The sequence below is a fragment of the Columba livia genome, chromosome 20, assembly GCF_036013475.1.
Source record: "Columba livia isolate bColLiv1 breed racing homer chromosome 20, bColLiv1.pat.W.v2, whole genome shotgun sequence".
NCBI lineage: Eukaryota > Metazoa > Chordata > Aves > Columbiformes > Columbidae > Columba > Columba livia.
The window spans coordinates 3728757-3748264 of NC_088621.1; the positions used below are offsets into that span (position 1 = coordinate 3728757).

The 19508-nt window shown below is 41.4% G+C and overlaps 1 protein-coding gene across 6 annotated transcripts in view; it reads right to left on the minus strand.

The window, feature by feature from the left end:
- The window catches only part of SPECC1 (sperm antigen with calponin homology and coiled-coil domains 1), an 80933-nt gene that overhangs the window by 17390 nt on the left and 44035 nt on the right, over window positions 1-19508 (minus strand). For 4 of the 6 annotated variants that reach the window (XM_065036324.1, XM_065036322.1, XM_065036323.1 and 1 more), the window contains 9 exons: window positions 17888-19455; window positions 16374-16581; window positions 15809-15882; window positions 15347-15525; window positions 6542-6687; window positions 6221-6321; window positions 4872-4953; window positions 1672-1822; window positions 745-847 (listed from right to left, as the gene is read on the minus strand). In XM_065036324.1, coding sequence (XP_064892396.1) covers window positions 745-847; window positions 1672-1822; window positions 4872-4953; window positions 6221-6321; window positions 6542-6687; window positions 15347-15525; window positions 15809-15882; window positions 16374-16581; window positions 17888-19455 — 2612 coding nt within the window. Of the gene's footprint in view, window positions 1-744; window positions 848-1671; window positions 1823-4871; window positions 4954-6220; window positions 6322-6541; window positions 6688-9758; window positions 11065-15346; window positions 15526-15808; window positions 15883-16373; window positions 16582-17887; window positions 19456-19508 lie in introns of those variants that run through there. The other 2 variants (XM_065036326.1, XM_065036328.1) reach the window with 1 other exon arrangement.

Below are 19508 nucleotides of genomic sequence, written 5' to 3' on the forward strand. Positions count from 1 at the left end.
TCTTTCCTTCCAAACTCCTGCCCCCTGCAGCTAATGCTTCATAAAGAGCAGGTTGTGAAGAAAAAAAATGTTATTATTTACTTTAAAAGATGGACTCTGCTTTTATTTAAGACTTGCTCCAGGGTGCATCTCATGTGGTGATAACTGCTTTTGTCTTCTAAGTAACAAACAATATTATTCTTAAGAAAGAAAAATCTGAGTATTATATCAAACCAAGACTACCCTGCACACCCAGCATATATCACAGGATGAACTGTTGCCTAGAACTGCCTCCTACAGCTCAGCTACAAGCAGAACGAATGGCCTAACCCAGCTGCACACAAACACGAGCCAGAGCTTGATAAGCACAGCAATGGCCGTACAAGAACTGACAAATCATTATGTCAGTTTAACAGTGAAAAATCACTCTGCAAATAAATTAGATGTTCTCAAGCAGTCAAAACTCGCCTTGTAAAATTCCCTTAAACCGCAACTGATTAGAAAGAGTGGGACCCAAAGATGCAAACTTAATTTGGTCAAGGCCACACAAGGAAATATTTCTTTGCTTTTACCAAAATGACTAAGGGGTTTTGTATATGAATTACTTTGGACAATGAATATTGGAGACTGCAGTGTTAAAGAAATCTGAATGAAGAGGATGGCTACACCCAGTAGAAACAAACACGCACAAATCAGCAGAATAAAATACACATTTCTTTGTCGTGACACTGCTCACTGCACACCTATTGGTGTCTGTTCTCTTACCTGGTAACCTTCAGTCTTCTTTTGGCACCATTTCAACAGAGCGTTCCTTTTCGAACCACCATATTCCCGAGCCAGGGCTGCCAGTGGGTCCTTTCTCTCCACGCTAATCCAGGGAAGCATAAGGGAGAAGAAAATAAATATGCTGGAAGTTCCTTATTTTTTACCAGTGTGTAAATAATACCTGTATGACAAAGCAGAATGGCAACACAGAACCTAAATGGAAACCAAATTGTAACAGAATAAACTGAAACCTCTGGAAGCTGTATTGCAGTCAAGGCCTAGAGGACAGTTAAGGCCAACAATCAAAACACCTGCCTTCCAGCAGATTGACACTCCCTCCCAACTTGGTGTCCTCAGCAAATTTGCTGATGATGGTCTCAATCCCCTCATCTAAATCATCAATAAAGATGTTAAACAGGGCTGGACCCAACACTGACCCCTGGGGGACACCACTAGTGACTGGCCACCAGCTGGATGCAGCCCCATTCACCAGCACTCTCTGGGCCCGGCCCTCCAGCCAGTTCCTAACCCAGCAGAGAGTGCACTTGTCCAAGCCATGGGCTACCAGCTTTTATCCTACTTCTTCTACTGTTTGAAATAATGGTAAGGATCAGAGGAAAATATGTATGTTTTCCTCTAAGACAGAAAAAAAAATTGTGTCCAGCTTTCCCTTAGACCTCAAAGTTCCTGAAAACTTGCTATCCTCACTTTGTCATGATTGCTCATTTTACAGATAACTGTGGTTGTTATCATCTGAATTTTTATATTTAGACCTGACACTGCCTGATAATTCTGAAGTGGTCAGACAAGCCAGCACAGTTTCCACTGGAGACAGGGGTCCACCGTATTAAATCATTCATCTTGGGGCCAGGTAATGCTGTCAAATATTTCCAGTGTGCTTGTTTTCCCAGGAAACTGAGTTGGTACCTGAGTTTGCTTTGGGGTTTGAAGCTGCTGGGGGTAGAGGTAAGCATCCTGCTGCTGAAGGCCATAGGGGGTTTGCTCAGGGATTCCAGGGAGGGGCTTTTACGGAGGTAATGGTCTGGTTTCAGCTCTTCATTTCTCCCCTTCAGAAGGTCTGTGGGAATTAAAAAAAAAGCTGTCAGTTCGCAGTCTGAGGAATTTGATTAATCACTGTCCTGCCACGCAGCACACAATATGTAGCCTGTTGTTTTGATTCTAAACAAATGTACTCATTTGTTCATTAAACACACATGGGGCTAGGAAACCTTGAGCAGATTAGAGGTGATCATAACAAGGAATGGCTTTGATGATTTCAACAGTACAGACCGCCTGGCTTCCTGTGATTGATACTCCTGCTGGGGGGTAGCAGCCTCAGGTGAATTAGGGGAAATACCAAAATCTACAGTCTGAAAGGTTCAAAAGCTGATCACCAGATATCTTCACCAGATGACTGACCAGCCCTAGTACAATAATTTCTTTTCTGCCATTAGCAGACTCGTAACAAGAAAGCCTCTCATCTCCCAAATACAACCCAGCTCAAGGCCGCAGTAGAAGGCACTGACTATCACATGATGTTCAGCACCGTAACAGGACTTTGGGAAGCCTCAATATATTCATAGCAGATTTTCATTACAAATATGATGCATTTCTATATTTTATGGTGTTTATATATGCATAGATATATAAATAAAAAACAACAAAATTAGTGGCCATAGGATCCAATGTTGATAGGTTTTTGAAGAGAAGCCAAAGAGATCCTAGAAATTAAGTTATCTCCCCACGCATATCAATCGTGAAGCAGAGCAATGTATCACACAGGGATAGCTGGCTGTTTCTTTTCTGTAGACAAACTGTCAACAAGCCAAGATCTACGGCCAGCACATTATGAGCTGTTATCAGAAACTAACTGAATGTGGAACACAACTTTTACTCCTCCTCAGTTATCTCCCTATGTTAATTATCAATTAATGTCGTATTACCTAGAGGTGTGAATTCCTTCTTCTCCCAACTTCACAAAGGCTGCTATTACTGAATCAGTCCTGAATTTCTTCTCAGCAGTAACTGGGCTGTGTGTATCAGCAGTTGCCGGATAAATACATACACCTGCCCTTGCTTTGGCTCCTGAATTTCATTAAATCAGCATTTGTAGCTGCTGAGAGCTATAGGCATTTCTGTACCTTCTTTCCGTAGCACAAAGGGCTGCAAAGTTCCTATCTGTTAAGAAGTCCAGATGGAAAAGGACAGAATCCAGTCCCAGGAGACTCTTCTTTCCAACAAGCTGGTTGCTGTCAGAGCTTTGTTGCACTGGATTGCACACACCTTGCTCAGTCAGGGTCACCCTCCCCATTTCATTAGCACTATTTGCACTATTTAAAGAAACTTTGTAGCTACTGGATTGAATTACATGCTAGTGCCTGAAGTGGTTCAAATTAACAGTATCCAGTTTCATACTTTGAGTCGCACTTGCAGGAATAATATACTTCCTTTGATTTATTTCTTGGCTGCTAGAAACTCCAGGACAGACCCAGTAAATCTCTGATTCCAAATGAAAATACAGCCACAGCCAAAGATCAGCTGCCTCTGCAAAGTAATCCCTTCTCCTCTCCAACAATGTAACATTTGGGTCATGTTAAAGACATCACAGAACCCTGCTGTGATACTGGTCAGATGGAATCAGCCAGAAGATTATTATTATGGAGACTACTTCACTCTGAATTTCCTTGGGGATATTTTTTAATTCAGTGTTGTTTGCACAGGGTTTGGATCAACTGCCTTCTAGGATTATTGTGATTGGAACCAGAGCTATTACAACTGTATAATGAATAAGCCTTTGCTATGGATTATTGGCACTAAATTAAACCCAGGTACAAAGAGAAGCTGTAAATACAGGAACTTGTTAGATAAGCAACCATAAATTTTTACCATACAATGGCTAATAAAATATCTGTTGGTTTCAACAGATTTTCACAGAACAATCGCCTATGGGTAATAACAGTAATTATCCATGGCCCAAAGTGGGATATTTATTATTAACAGCTGGCATTATGTCACACAGTTGACAGATTACTTCACTCTACAGTAAACTGGTAGAGATTAAAATGGGTTTATGTTCTCTTTAGGATTGTTGGATACTCTCATGTGAGACTTTTTCTGGAAATCAACTGATAGAAATAAGTAAACTCTGTCTGTTCTACTGATAACTTCTGCTTTCTCAGCATTTATTCCTGCAGGAGAAACCAGTAGCATAGACAAGAGATTATTTGTTTATGCTGCCACCTCCCCTATAACCTCTTTTGCTGTTCAGATCTGCATCTCTTCATCTTTGAACAATGGAAGGGGAAGCTGAGCAGATTATCTGAAGAGTCTAGAAATGAAGACAGGTTCTAATGTCTCTCTTTTACTAGCAAACTATTGCAGATAATCCATTCTACAAATGAAGTTGTGACTGATTTTTTTTTTTGTCCCTCCCTGCAGTTTCGCTACAGGAATATAATATTTCATCTTTCCTTAAAAATTCAATAATCTGTTGTTACTAGCTTGGATTCCAATGCAACAACTACATTCAGGACTAGATAACCAAAATAAAGGGCCCTAGAGAAAATGGGAAACAAACACTGGTAGAAAAGAATATTAAATGACAAGAGAACAAAAGCAAAGTGTGAAATAAAAACAAACAGATCTCTTGAGAAGTCTCAAAATAAATTATTTCAAGCCCAAATATAACTGCTCCTAAAACAGTCACATTGGTATCTGAAATGTTTGATGTATTTTAAATGAAGCTCAATTTAAAAACAAATAAACCCTGAAAAGACAGTGCTTTGGACTGGTTCCAAATACATACATGTTGAACAATATCCAATCCTCTCCAGTTCCACAGCATGGATTAGAGAGGTGCCACGGATACTTTGGAATAAAGGAGGCAAGTTTATGTTGGCAAACCATAATAAATCAGCTGTTCTTTAGTTTTCTAAGGCTACAATCAAGATGGGAATGGAAACCCGGCAAAATTAATAAGCTCTCTAAATCAAAAACTCTGAAGACACTTTTTCATGTTTCCTTTGACCATACGAGAAGAGGAAAAGTGGCCCAGGCAGAGGCCGACAGTTAATGACAAGTTATTGCTGGTAAAAAGAAGTAACATTTGTACATTTACTGAAATTTACCTGCAAGAGGAAGGTCTGAAAGATCTGTCTGTCTGGCAACACCCTTGCTGGCTGGCTTGGCATTATTATAAACAGAATGTCTCTGAAAAAAACACACATACAAAAGATAATTAAAAAAACCACTAGCGGTGATGCTTAAATCGACAAGCAGAAAGAAGAGATGTTCCTGCTTTCTCAAGATCAAAAAGCAGGTGGAGAGATACCTTGTGGAAAGGTTTCTGTATCAGCTATACCTAGAGCTGGATAAATGGTTGTGAAAAATAGAAGGACAATGGGACAATATTTTTAGCTGGTAACATACTGGTTGATGAACTATTTCACATTTCTATTTGCACCACTTTTTCTATTGCCGAACATAATCATCTAGTGTCACAAACCCTAAGTAAGAATGCCTGTTCCTAACCCAACCTCTGTCCCCAGGATCCCAGGTAAGAAGTCAGAACGATTCTTGTCTCTGCAGCCCCAGCATCAGTTGCCAGCACTAAGAGCCCCCCAGGCAGGCACTAACAGAAGGCTCCCAGACCTCTGTTTAATCTCATTCTTTAAACTTCCTTTGCTGATTCTTTGGAGGAACTGTGCCCACACATTTGTTAGGCAAACACCTAAACACCCCAGCCTCACAACTGTGTTTTTACCCAGATTCAGAGGGGAATATCCTATTGTGAATCCAGTGATCACTCAGTCAAAACACATACAGTGTCTTCTCTAGTCTACAGAGGTCAGCAGTCTGATCATTTGCCACCTTCAGCATGTGTGGAAATCAGGAAGCAAAGTGCATTTGCTTCTCCACCATTCACAAAAGCAGTATTTCCAACAACACTGCACCATGGATTTCAAAACTGCTAACAAAGTTAACTCACTGGTGCAGTGACATAAGAAGTCCTACATTCCAGAGTAGTTATATTTCAGTAGGAAAATCAAAAAAGGCAAACTGTAAGAGCTCTTCATCCAGCCCTATGTGAACTGACTGGATAACTGGGGGCATACATCTTAGAAACTTATTACCCCACGTCTCTCAACTCAAATGTCAGCTACCTAGTTTAGTTTGATGTTTCTTGTAACTCACCCCAAATAATCGAACCTATTTTCTGGTCAACAGTGATTAGAATTCAGAATTCTATTGCAAAGAGTTCACATCCGCCCACTGAGACCTCTAGAGTTAAAGACAAACTCACTTTGATCCTTTTTGTTAGTACTACAGCATTTGATGTTTTATAGCAAATAAACAGGTGAGTTTCCCCTTCCCCTTGCCAACACATGCATGTTGGCATGTTAAAGCTATATCATGCTGTAGCAAACACTGCATCTACCTATTTTAAAACTACAAGGATGGAAAGAGGTCCTTGTACCTGCATGGGGGAAACAGCAGCTGCCGGGGCTGTCCTGACCGGAATTCCACTGAGAGGGCTCCTGGGGACCTTGTGAACTGTGATATTTTGTCCAGTGCTACCTGCAAGCAAAAAATGTGGAAACATTTGCATTTCAAACCCAACTACCTCCCCTTTGTCAGAACAGGGAACCACTGGTATAGAGACATTCCACAGACAGTATTTATGTACCAATCACTGACAAATAATATCCATTAAGAAGCAAAAAGCAGCACAAAATGGCGCAAATTACCTGCTCACTGCCAGAAAATTTTTGGACTGCAAAATCCAGTGTTCAAATACCTGAGCATCCTAAGTCAAAGGATTTTATGAGGGACTTCACAGTGGCCGCAGACTCTGAGGGTGTGGGAGATGCTCTGCTAATGCAGACTCCTTGCCAGCGGCTGGTTGCATCTGCCTCTAGAGATTCTACCTCTTCAGCTGTCAGCCTGCAAAGCAGAAACCAGATCAAAGTCAGGGGCAACAGGAAGCACAGGCTGAGATTAAAGCTTTTTATATGCAGCAAGGTAAATCCAGCGATGTGCATCTTTTCTTGTAATGCCTAGAGCATGGACCACTCGTTAGAACATTCGTGTTCTTTTCTTGACGTGCCTGGCAAACATTAAATCATCAAGTCTAACAAACTTTTTTGCTTTGTTAACCATATCATCCCCATTCCCCATCTTCACAACAGGATAGATGATTATCATAGAAAAAAGCAGTTTGATGAGTCTTGTGAATAATCATCAATAATTACCTGAAGATGGGCTTTCAATACAGCATGGGGCCAAGGGGCTACTGTGGTCCTCAGTGTATAATGAGGAAAGTAACCAAAGAGAAATATGTTATTTATATGCTCTACATTTTTAATTGGCATGACCACTGCTGGAGTAATTGTTACCAGTTAAAATGCCATAACTGAAAAGAAATAATTGTACAGGTTTCAGGTAAGAGCCATAAAAATTAAACCAGAAAATATATTTTATAGTGAAAAACTTTGGAAACTCAACTCTTACAGCTAATCAACCAGGACATTTACTGAACAAGAAAACCCTCAATCACAATCCATAAGCAGTTACATGGAGAATAAAACTGTTAAGTGCTTCATCCTAGCAGACACAAGAAAACCAAAATTCAATGGCTAGAATGAAGATAGACAAACTCAAAATAGAAATCAGGCTCATATTTTAACAAAAAGGATCATTAAGTTACTCCATTTAAAAGCACTTTTGAAATCAAGATCAGGTGCTGGACTGACAGAAGTGAGCACAGAAAACTCCACAGCTGTGTTAAACAGCAAATGCAATTACACAGTGTAGCTGTTGCTTCTAGTCATGCACTTTTATGGATTGGGCTGACATCGCTTAGCACTGACACTGTACTTACCTGGTAGCTCTCAGGTAGACTTCAAGGGTAATTACCTAGCTTTAGTTTAGAAGAGCTGCAATTAGATAAAGTCTAGTCACATATAAAGAGTATTTATATATTGCTTTCCTAATCTCCTAGCTGCTCAAGATATGCGTGCTGATCTACAGGTTCTGAGGTATCACCATTCTTCCCTACTATGTCTGGTTAGCACCAAGAGCTGCATGAACACAAACCCAGAAGTTCTTTTAGAAGGCTGGAGAACTCCACCCAGAAAGCGCCTATGAGGCTGAACAACTTTTGTTGAGCTAAAAATGGAAGTCATAGTCTTTTTCTTTCCCTTGTGCCATCATAGTCTACAAAACGCAAGGGGCTAAAGGGTGTCAATGAATAAGAGCGACTCACATTTCTATTTTTGGCAGAGTTCAAGGAGGTGCTGTCTTTAAGCAGACATTGGCTCTTTCTTTGCTAATACATCCAAGCTCCTTGTGTGCCAGAGGAGCCTGCAGAGGCAGATGGCCAGAGAAAAGCCATTTCAGTTCCATTCTCCATTTAATCCCATAAGGAGGAAAGGCAGATTGGATAAGAATCACTGAGCTCTGAAGGAGCCAGTGTTTTGCTGACTAACTTTAGGTTTTACCCTTCACTTTTTCTTCTGTGGCTTCATAAAGCATAAATAACAAATCAGCAGATGACGGCATCTGCACTTCAGTTGTACAAAAAACACAAGAGCTAAAGCAGTTTTGCTTCTAGTAAAGTATGGAGGAAGGACAGATTTTTGCCTTGAGATCCCAAAACACTCAATGCAATCCATTACACTTTCAAGAACTAAATGCAAAAGTTCTGTCTAGTTATCCAGGTAGCAAGGGTATGCACACAGTTTGTAGAGTATCATCAGAGTAAGAAAGGAACAGTAAATGCCTACAGGCCACTAGCAAATCTTGAGACTAAAGTCAGTCAGAGGCATGATCTAGGCAGCCATCACTTCATTGGTTTGAATTTAACTCTGGGAACATCTCAGACCTCACAGATTGGTCTCCTCAAGTCCAGCCTTTGGTCGCAAAAGGATGTAAACATGTTAAATAAAGTTAGAGTCATTAGACCAGCCCCTATGCTGTGCCACAGAACAATGCATCATACAAATTATGAAAATTCAAGTTCTGTAGTACCAGTTCCAATTTTGTTAGGATGCTTCCCATAATCTTAAGTCTGTATATTTGTAATAGGCTTCTAGTACACCCTGAGACAACCTCCTGGATTAAACACAATCACATCAGAAAACTGAGGCCTCTCATGCTGCAAACCTTGGCCTGAAAGGCAAGAAGAATACTATTGCGACCTATTTGCTTCAACTACATCCACACATGCCAGCAAACAAGCAATATGCACTCGGTGACTACTTTTTCTCTGTAAAGAAAAAAAAAAATCACGTGATAAGGTGATGCACATATGTACATACATGGATTTCTTAATAGAGAAGCAGAAGAGTTACAGCTTAACTTGCAGCAGCAAGCTAATTCAGGAGGACAGTATAGGAGAACATGACTTAGAAAGATAAATGACAAGCCATAACTGCAAAGCAAAAATGACTCCTTGTATACAGAATTTATTCAGCTTAGTATAGCTTAGACCATCTAAGCTTTGCTACAAAAAGGATGGATTTGAATAAAATGTCATCTACTGCTGTACACTTTCCTTAAAACAAGAATGAATGGCTTACAGAGATAAATGCTGCAAGTGCAGCTGGCTTGACTGGAACAGCTCCAGGAGGAAGTAGAGCATTTTAGCCACAAAGGAATTAAAACGTGCAGTCCTTTTCACAAAATCACTGCCTAATTTCATTCATTCACTGGTGAGAGAAGTAGATGCAGTTTCCTAGGTTTGGAATATGTGGACAGACCACCAACAAGGTGCAAGTCTTTCTGTGCTTAACTTAGATTTTTGTGAAATTTCTAAACTGCTTCAATGACCTCTTTGTTACAGGAGGCCTAGGACCACAGAACCATATTTTCAGATATAATTTCTCTGCAATCTAGTCTTTGACACAGTTGCTGTCATTGTTGTGAATCCTCCTGAACTCCAAGGGACACAAAGAAGAGACACACAGCTACCGATGCACAGAACAGAAGAGAGGCCGAGGGCAGGCAGCAGACAATTCCAGACACTTAAACATTTATTTGGCACTTCAATACATATTTCTTAAACATAAAAAACCAACATTCAACAGCTGCCAGCACAGAAAAGAAAGGCAACACAAGTGTGCATATATGCATACACTCCAGGAGCACGGCACAAAGGTGAAGGCCATGCCAAGGCCAGGCCACCCCGCAGAATTCTCTGCTAGCTCAGCCTGCTCTGAGACCAGGCCCTTGCTAGGTCTTCACACATCCAGGAAGAAAGGATGGGAATCCCACAGCCAAAATACGAAATTCCAGTCCTCCAATGAATCCTGATGATCTGGCAGAGATGGTGACTTCCGAGTTTCTCCTTAGCATCCAAGTAAAGGTCTCTCCAGCTGTCTCCAGTTGCAAAGCTGAACTTCAGCAAGTTCTCCCTGATCATCATATACTTCACCTGAGTTAAGGGCACAAGAAATGCTCCTTTTTGAGAGGATATCTACCAGGGGCTTGATATATTAATTTCCTTTCCTTCTGATCCCTTCATCTGCAAATCTTACAGCCAGGACAAACCTCACATGGGACATTCTCTGTGAAAGTCATAGCAGGACATGCGCCTTGGGCACCAGCCCGCTCCCTAACACACACTGAGTCAGACATGCCACCCAGTGGCGAGTGTCTTGCCAATACAACGTTAGAAATCCCAAACCAGCAAAGCAGCTGATAATTGAATAAATAACTCCACGTTTCTATTCAGTTTTCCTGCTGGATTTCAGTACCCTATCACTTGACTTTGTGTGTGTATGTGTACATACTGACCTGTACACATACATGTATTTAGGCACACACACAGATCCATTAACATAATACTATATGGAGAACTCAATGTGTATGTGCATTGCTTTTTACAAATTAGACATACACACTCAGTTTTATTTTTTGCTTAAGCTCAAAATGGCATGTTCGAATTTGTTTCATGGCAAAGATCCCCATCCCTCCAAAAAAGCCCTCCGTTTTTTCAGTTCCCCAAATCTCTGTGATTACTACTTATGGTCTAGTTGGCTTCAGACTAATGCAAAACTTTTTCTGCCGCGTGGAGTCTTCTGAAGAGAGCAGCCTTCTGAAACAAAGAAATAGGCTCTTGCCCATGGGGAGGCGGTGGACCTGAGCAGCATTCACACTTTGTGATACTCTTGACTTTTGCAGGGCAACAGAAAACTGGAGGTGCTTTCTCAAATTGAAACTTCCCTTTTTCAGCTGCAAGTCAAAGGTGCGTCCTCAAGTGTCTCACAGGCCTGGCTGTGCATCCATCCAGGGCTGTGTTAGCTGGTAGAGATCAGGCACCTATGGAGATAGAGAGAACAATCGGGGAAGTTACAAGAAGCAATGCAATGCCCAGCCTGAGGTAGAGCTCTTCATTTTACAGTTAATCATCCCATCAATAAATAAAGGGGAGGGGGGAAAATGCTGAGGGTGTTGTAGAAGTGCGTTAACACTCCACTACCTCAGCTGGGAAGAAATTAAGTATTTAAAGCCAGGGAACCAATTTCAAAGACAGGGAGGGTAATGCTCCTGGCTTGCCTCTTCTATAATCATTTAGGACTATGCACTCAAAATGGGTACATCACCCTGAGCAACTTGAGTTGCTCTACCTCAGAGGTTCTGTTTCAGGGTCCTTAGACTAAAGGGGATGGAATAATCTCCATACAGTGTAAAAATCAAACACAACCCCCCCCAACCCTGAGCAGTCCCTGACTAGAGCAAACGGACAATACTTCAAGGGCCCTGCTCTGGCTTTCTAGTGTGCTTACTTTCAGTGAGAGCTGAATGAACTATCAAATCTCTAAAAAGACAGAACAGCTGCAAAACACAGGCAGACATGAGCAGCACATCAGCACATACAGACTGACAGCAGGGTTTAATACGCCAAGTACAAGCTTATTGCCAGGAGAAAAAGCATGTAACACTGCCATGCTGTGGTATTTGAGACTTAGGAGGAAGAATAGAAGCAAATTAGTGGGATACATCACAATCTTCACTTTGGGGTTCTGTTTGAAGATTTGGTTAGATTACTTTATTATTCTGAGAAGTCGCTTATCTAATTACAGATACAATTTCTCTGTTTTCTGAGTACTACTCCCAGCCCGTCTTCCCTCCATGGTCTTTGTTCAAGAAACATAATGTTATAGTGCCAAAATAATTTTGAGAACTAGAAGGGAAATCAAAGCAAGACCCTGGGACTTTCACTGCTGCTAAACAGTGTATTTCCAGAAAGGCTTGGAAATGGGTGTGTAATGAAGCCAAAAAAGGCTGTCCGTAACTTGGTACTTCCAGCAATAACTTTCTTCATTTGTGTTACAAACCAAATATGGCATTTTCTCCCCACCACTTACATATTTAATACTAGAACAGCTACAAAAATGAGTTTATTTCCAAGGTGAATGTTCTGAAAAGATGAAACCTGCTACAGGATCTTAGGATAATTCAGGTTGAAAGTGACTTTGTAAGTCACCTAGTCCAGCTTTTTGCTCAAAGCAGGGCCAGCTGTGAGGTCAGACCAGGTTCCTCAGGGTTTTATCCTGTCTGGTCTTGAAAACCTCCAAGGATGGAGGCTACGTAATTTCAATTCTACCACCTATGAGGAGACACACAACTGTGGATTGTAAGGTTCTGCATTTTACTGCAAAAAAATAACACTAATTAGGATGTAAAAATCATAGAAGACTGTCTGAAACATTGGGTTAACCAATTTGGAGGTTTCAGTCAGTACTAACTTGGGACAAGTTAACATCTCTCTTCCTTATTCCATTTGTTTGATACTGGTCCAACCTCCCCCCGACATTTTTAGTCATAGAATTAGACATTTACTCTGTGTTAAAGACGCCTTTGGGAGGCTCTTACCTTCATTCAGATGAACTCTGATGACCTCATCAGGATTTTTTCTGCAAGTTCTTTGGTTGTTCCTGAACCAAAAATGACTTTTTGTCTCATTAGAAGAATGTAACGGTGAAAACAAACTTGGAGGCAGGAACTCAGGCAGCCACAGGCAAACATTAAAATAGCAGGATGTCGTAGGAGATAAACTGGCTTCAAGATCAATTTATGAGGTGGAGTCTAACAACCCTCAAGAGATGACTGAGATTTTGCCAAAAAACCTTTGAGTAGCAAGCTATTTGGAAGGTACATTTTCCAATAAGAGCTCAGAAATCAGACCGGAAACTTTCACTGGGGACATCAGATATTCAGCTGCATGCACAGCTGCTCAGTATTAGCAAATATGAGGAATATTTTATAGACTGCATTAAGGTATGACACTACAAACTGTTTCCACCGGTGCTGAGCATGCATTAAAACTCACCGCAGGTACCAGGATCTGCTGCTGATTCCAAGCAGAAGCATTTGTGAAAACTGACTAAAAGCAACTATGAGAATATCCCCAGAATTTTCTGGGAGAAAGAAGCTGAGGTGCTGGGGAAGACAGTGACCTCGAGGAATGCAAAAATAACTGGGAGTGTAGAACTGGCTCTCAGCAGGAGCTTTGGCAACTTCAAGAGTTTGTTTTATCAGCCAGTACAGTTATAAAATTTCACTACTTAGCTGTTGATCACTGGTTTGTTTAGACAATGACTTACATAGGCTTCATTATCTTCTTCACACCACTCAAATTTTGCACTGTGTGGACACTGAGTCAAATTAGTTATGCCTAAATCGACAGATGCAAAGTTTGATCTCAACACCTGTCTTTGAAAGAAAATAAATACTGCCCACTGCAGACAGTGTATCTGGCTCCATGACCAACATAATACTCAAAGCAAGCTATACAGATAATCAACACAATGCAAAGACAAACATATCTGTATGTATGTGAAAGAGAAGGAGAGACAAATGCCCAAAGTGACTTAAATATATGTCCGAATACCTCATTCTGGAACTATGTACGTATGGATTCAGGGCATCTAATTTCAAAAGCAGTATTTGCAGTTCAGGCTTCTCATGCCAAAGAGCTGACAATGCAGCCATGTTCCTTAGACATGGGAGACAAATATCCCAGTTTGCAAATTAGCAGGTCATCTTCAATTCAAGTACTATCAAATGCATCTTCAGATTTAAAACCAAAGGAAGAGAGGAAACTAATGATTCCTGCTCTTACATATGGACCCCACTCTAAACAAGAGAAATTTCATTAAGAAAAAATTAGGAATGGAAACAGAGCCCAGAACTTAAGTACTGTCTGGTAATCATTTTGTCTGAATACATGATCTGTAATAGCTTTTCTTTGCATCCACTGGGGGCGCCGATAATGAAACTGGAGCTTAAACACACTTTTGGTATTTTTCCTGAAAAGTATGTTTGTTCCTTCAATCCAGGAATTCTGACCCATACATCTCCACACTAAAGCCCTCCCATCTACTGTACAGCTGCTGTGGATACTCCCGAATGGAAAACAGTGAGCAAATATCTGCAACATGAAGCTGGACTACTATTCTACCTGAAAGAAGTGACAGGATTCACTGTGTTCCTGTGGCTATTTTACCAGTGGCCGTGAATCTACTAGAACAGAGATTAAATGAAAAAAAAAAAACAAAACCTAGAGGAACAAAATTAATCTGGCACGTATTTTCGATAAATAGTACCACTGTTCGTGTTATTTTGTCTTTGTTCCCCCGTACAAGTTTTCATCACTGCAACTCTGCTGGTTCTGCTTGTGCCAGTGAAAACAAAGGACAGAACACAGTCTTCTTTAGAATGTTGATTCTTCCTTCTAATGCAGCTTTAGTTTTCCATCTCTTATTTAGTACTTTAATTGTAGAGTGATTTTTTGAATGAAAGGTGATACATAAAAGGTCACACACTTCATAAAAGCCACACTGTAAGGCATCTGTATGTACCAGTTCCAGATTAAATTGTAAAAGTCACTTTTGTTCTTACCGTGCTCCCCCAGAGGGAAGCCCCACATACACAGTTTACGCAATTACTGCTGCCTCTCCAACCCCTGAGACTACAGCAATTGTTTTACAGGTGGGTCCAGTGCATGATCAAGTCACTTCCAGGCTAAACGCTAATGCAGGGCACAGTCCAGACCACAGCTCATCACTTAATAGACTGCAAATTAACGACAGAAGATGTGAGATGAGGAATCCTAGTACTTGCACTGATCGTGCAGTCAATGTGTATCAGACTTGCAGAACAAAGACGTTCAGCTAGTGCTCATTTTAACTTGAACACACACAATCCTTGACTCCTCTCAGGTTAAGTAGTTCTCTTCTGGATGTCCCACTGAATGGATATAGTCAACCAAACTTTTCACAGATGGTTTTGTACAGCTGCACAGAGAGTTATGAAGGCAATAAAACACAGCAGAATACCATATTGAGAACAAAGCTATAACAGGATATTAGCAATTGTTATTACTTAATATTTGCTGATGAAAACCTTCATGGCCTAGTAGATAGCCAAAAAGAAAAAGAACAGAAACATCTTAGAAGAAGAGACAACAAAATCTGTCAGAAGAGTTAAAAACAAACAACGTGCACATCCAAGCCAATGAATAGATACTGACAAAGCACTGTGTTCATGCATGTTAGCAGTCACAGAGATCAAATCTCGGCCTTTGTAAATAACCAACCTGTTGCTGCCCTTCACTTCATCCAGCTCCTTCTGCAGCCTGGCACTCTTCTCCTCTTCCTCCTGAAGCTTCCTCTTTACCACACGCAGCTCCTGCTGGGCTTCACACTTAATGTCATTGGCTACAACCACTGCAGTCTGCAGATCAGCTTGAAAACGTCTCCACTCTTCTGTATCTTCCTGGAAAGAGCAATCAGAACCCCAAACTGTTTGCTGTAAAAATGCACCTACTTGAGTCAAGCACTTAATCTACTTCAGTGGTCACAAGCAACTGAGATTTCACCACAATTTCAAGATGATGCTGAGGTCAAACTAAATACTTGCCTCTTTACACAGCGGCGATGAGATTGGAAGGATGTATAAAGAACTTTCTGCAGTTGTTCTAGAAAAATACAATGCTTCTCTCAAATCCAGTATTGCAATAAAGGCTCAGCTTAGCTTAGTCATGGAGTCAAAGCCTTACCTTCATTTGTTTAGTCAGAGCCTTCAGCTGCCTCTCTGTATCTTGTTTTTGTTCTTCCAGCTTCATTGCTTTGCCTAGGAACAGTAAAAAAAGGAAAAAGATTATTAAACACGTAAGGGAAAGGGTGAAAAGTGAAAATGGGAGGGCAGAGCAGCCTATTTGGTTTTGCTTCTAGTAAGTCCACACACCCTGGAGCACTCGAGGGGACACTGGTGACATGAGCCACCCATGCCACCAGGTGGCAGCTCCCTTGCCCCAACGCGATGGCAGCCTCCGCTCGACAGCTCTTACAGGGGCTCTTCCCTAAAAGCTCTTTCAAAGGACAATAATTCCAGTTTCTGAAGTGGGCAATAAAATATTCACTGAATAAGGAGGCTTGGAGACTGTCGCTAATATCATTTCTATAGCACTAATTGTTAAAATAGTGACTTTTGTGCATGAATTGGAATATTTCTGATGTGAGGCTCTTATCACACATATCAAGATGTGCCGCCTCCTCCCTGTTGCAGCCACAGTTCACCCTCCCAAGTAAGTTCACTTAAATCCTTTTTTCAGCTCCACCTACTTTCTAGGTCACTGATGAGCTGGTTATTGTGAAGTTTTATAGCACGATGTTGTTCCACCTGATCCTCCAACTCAAAAATCGTCTCTTTCAGGTTTTTGATATCTGCTTCATTCTCCGACGTTTTTTCCTGCAGCTTCTGGCTGGTTCTGCTCAGTTGCTCAGCCTGCCGGTCACACAGCTCCTTCAGCTGAGCACACTCATTCTCAGCCTGGAAGAGAGGAAAAAAAGCTGCAAGTCTGTCTATATTTCCTAACAGATATCACTCATTAGAGATTTTACTGGACTTAAGAATTGAACCTGTGTTCTAAGCATTGTATAATCTGAGTTTCGATGCTCATGTGACAGTTTCAGGAAACACAGATGAGCTACGAATGTCAGTTTTCTTTCCTAGTCATAGAGATAATAAAACAAGATGCTAGAAATGAAATTAAGTTTTTTGTATGATGACCATAATTCCAAAAACAAACCCTACAGGTAATGAACAGAGAGAAATGATACTCCTGGAAAGCTCCACATCTATTCATGTGTTAAGTCATGAGAGTGATATCACTACCTTAGGGCCAAGATGATGATCAGTTTGTCCACGTTAACAATCTTTCTGCTTTTACCATGTGCATTTTCAATGGATTGTGAAAACATACATAGTAGTGCTAGCTACTGCAGATAAGCATATTTTCTGGCTATAGGACATCTGGAATTACTGAAGGGGGAATCTGCTGCACTTCAGTTTGTTGGCTCAGGCCCACAGACAGATGCTCCCAGGTTTGGAGGAAATCTCTGAGTACGAACAAGCCATGGAAAAGCAAGGTGCAGGCTGCCAACTCAGCAAACAGCACTGGCACAGCCTGACGGAACAGCAGCCTTACAGAAGCCTGTGGTCTTGTTTGGGTGTCACAAATAGCCAATGATTCAAAACAGCTTAATTTGAGGGAAAGGAAGAGTAAAAAGGAGGAAATCTGTGGTTTCCAAACCAAGCAATAGAAGTTTGGTAGAGAGTCTGAGCACTCAGCAGTTTTTCATTTACTCTTCATGAACTGCAGCCCTAGCAAGCACTTGGGAGCTTCCTCTACTGACTCCATTTGCTGTGGTCACCTGTTGAAGCTGAAAGGACATCTGGATTTTTTAATTTCCCCTGCAAATGGCCAATTTTTCCATTTTTGTCACGATCCCTTCCCCATTCAGGAAAGGCTGAACATACTGATTGTCACTCTCTCTGCAGTGGTGGGACTTAATCACTGGCTTGTGCTTTATTAACACTTGTTTGATGATGCCTCACGTTGCAGATCTTCTGAACATCCAGGATTGCACAGAAAACAGAAACAGTTATTCTTGGGAAAATATGTATACAGCAGAAGGACAATATCATACAATCCCAGCTTCCATTCAAAACTAGTTAAAGCAATTTAAATCCTGGACACTTACAATCAATGGCTCAATAACCATCTAAAGACCAGCAATCACTTACTTATGAAAGGACAAACAGCCATTATATTTTACAGCTGCTACTACTTTACCTTAGAGAGCAGACCCTGAATGTGCTTCAGTTCACTGTTTGCCTTCAGCAGCTCTTGTTTAAGCTCAGTGCAAGATGCTTCTAACTGATCCTTCTCTGCATGGGCGACTTTCAGCATCTCTTGCACCTCGGAGTTGTCTGTGGTACATCCCATCGCGCTGATTTCTGCAGCCTTTTGTTTCTCACTCTCTAACTGGGTCTTGAGAGAGCCATTCTCAATTTTTAGCCCTTCTAAGGCAATTTTACAGTCCTCCAAAGTTTTTGTCACTGTGCTGTTGCTCTGCTGTTCTACCTCGAGAAGTTTGAGCAGCTTCTCATTTTCTTCTCTCAGGCTTGTAATCACCTGCTGGGCATCTTGATGCTCCCTTTCTAAGCTTCGTAGGCTGCTGGTTAACTGTTGCTGAATATTGAGCAATTTCTCTCTTTCAAATTGTGCTTTTTCAAGAACTTCTGCACATTTCTGCTCCAGTTCAAGGACCTTCCCCTCCTGAGCTCTGTTTTCTTCATTCTTGGATCTCTCTTGAAGGAGAGTCATTAGCTTTTCATTTTCTTGGTTCAATTGTTCTGCTCTGTCCCTATGCTGACGAAAAGAAGTCTCCAGAAGAGCTTTCTCTTCCACTAGCTTCTCATTTTCTGCTGTCAGCTCCTGCACCATTTGCTGTTGATCCGACAGCTCCTGCAAAGTGGCTTGTAATTCTTCTGCTGTGCTGTGGTGATTCTCCTCCATCTTTTGTATTCTCTCTGTGAGAGATGCAACAGAAAGGTCACTAATATTGTTTGGAGAACTTCCTGCAGTGGAGCATTTGGAACCTTTCAAGTGGTTGCTATTGGAAGATGTTGGCCTGGAAGGTACATCTGCTATATGTTCAAAATCAGATGCATCAGGTGACAAGGAAGCTTTAGTTACATCGCTGCTGGAAGAACCCGAATTGCGCAGCGCACCCCCGTGCACGTGCTGCTGGCGCTCATCCATTTCACCTCTCGACGCATTTTTTGATGGGCTTCCAAAACTGGACTCTTGGGTAGTTGGGGTTGGGAGGCTGCTGTCAGCTCCACTGCTTGTTGTCGTGTCTGAGAGAGGAGAGTTCTCTAGATAAAGCAATTTCTCTTTTAAAACACGATTTTCTTCTCCCAGGCTAGCAAGCTCTTTTAGAAAAGTCCTGTTTTTCTCCTGAAGGGTCCGTATTAATGGGTCTATGTCAGCAGGTGATACTGTTTCTAAATTTTGGTTGGAAGCACCCATTCCTTCAGCGTTAAGTGACCCTTTCTCTTTGCATTTTTTCAATTCACAACGGAGTTTGGTGATCTCAGAATCTTTCGTCTTCGCTTCTGCCAGGAGTTCTTTAACCTGAGATTCCAGAACAGCCTTGTCACCGGTTTCATTCTCTTGCTTGGACTTGCTAGTGGGGCGCACGTGTTTGGTAGGAGTCAGTGTACCAGAAGAGGTGGGGCTGGGTTGCGTTTTCCTAGTATTGGCTTGACCACGCAATACAGCTCGCTCTCTGGATACAGAGGATGATATTTCCCGGGGTGCTGGAATCCCTGTGCGCTTTGCAGCTGAAACTGTTCCTTGAAGGGAAAGAGATGAGGCAAATTTAGTTAGTTCATAAAGAAAACAAGTC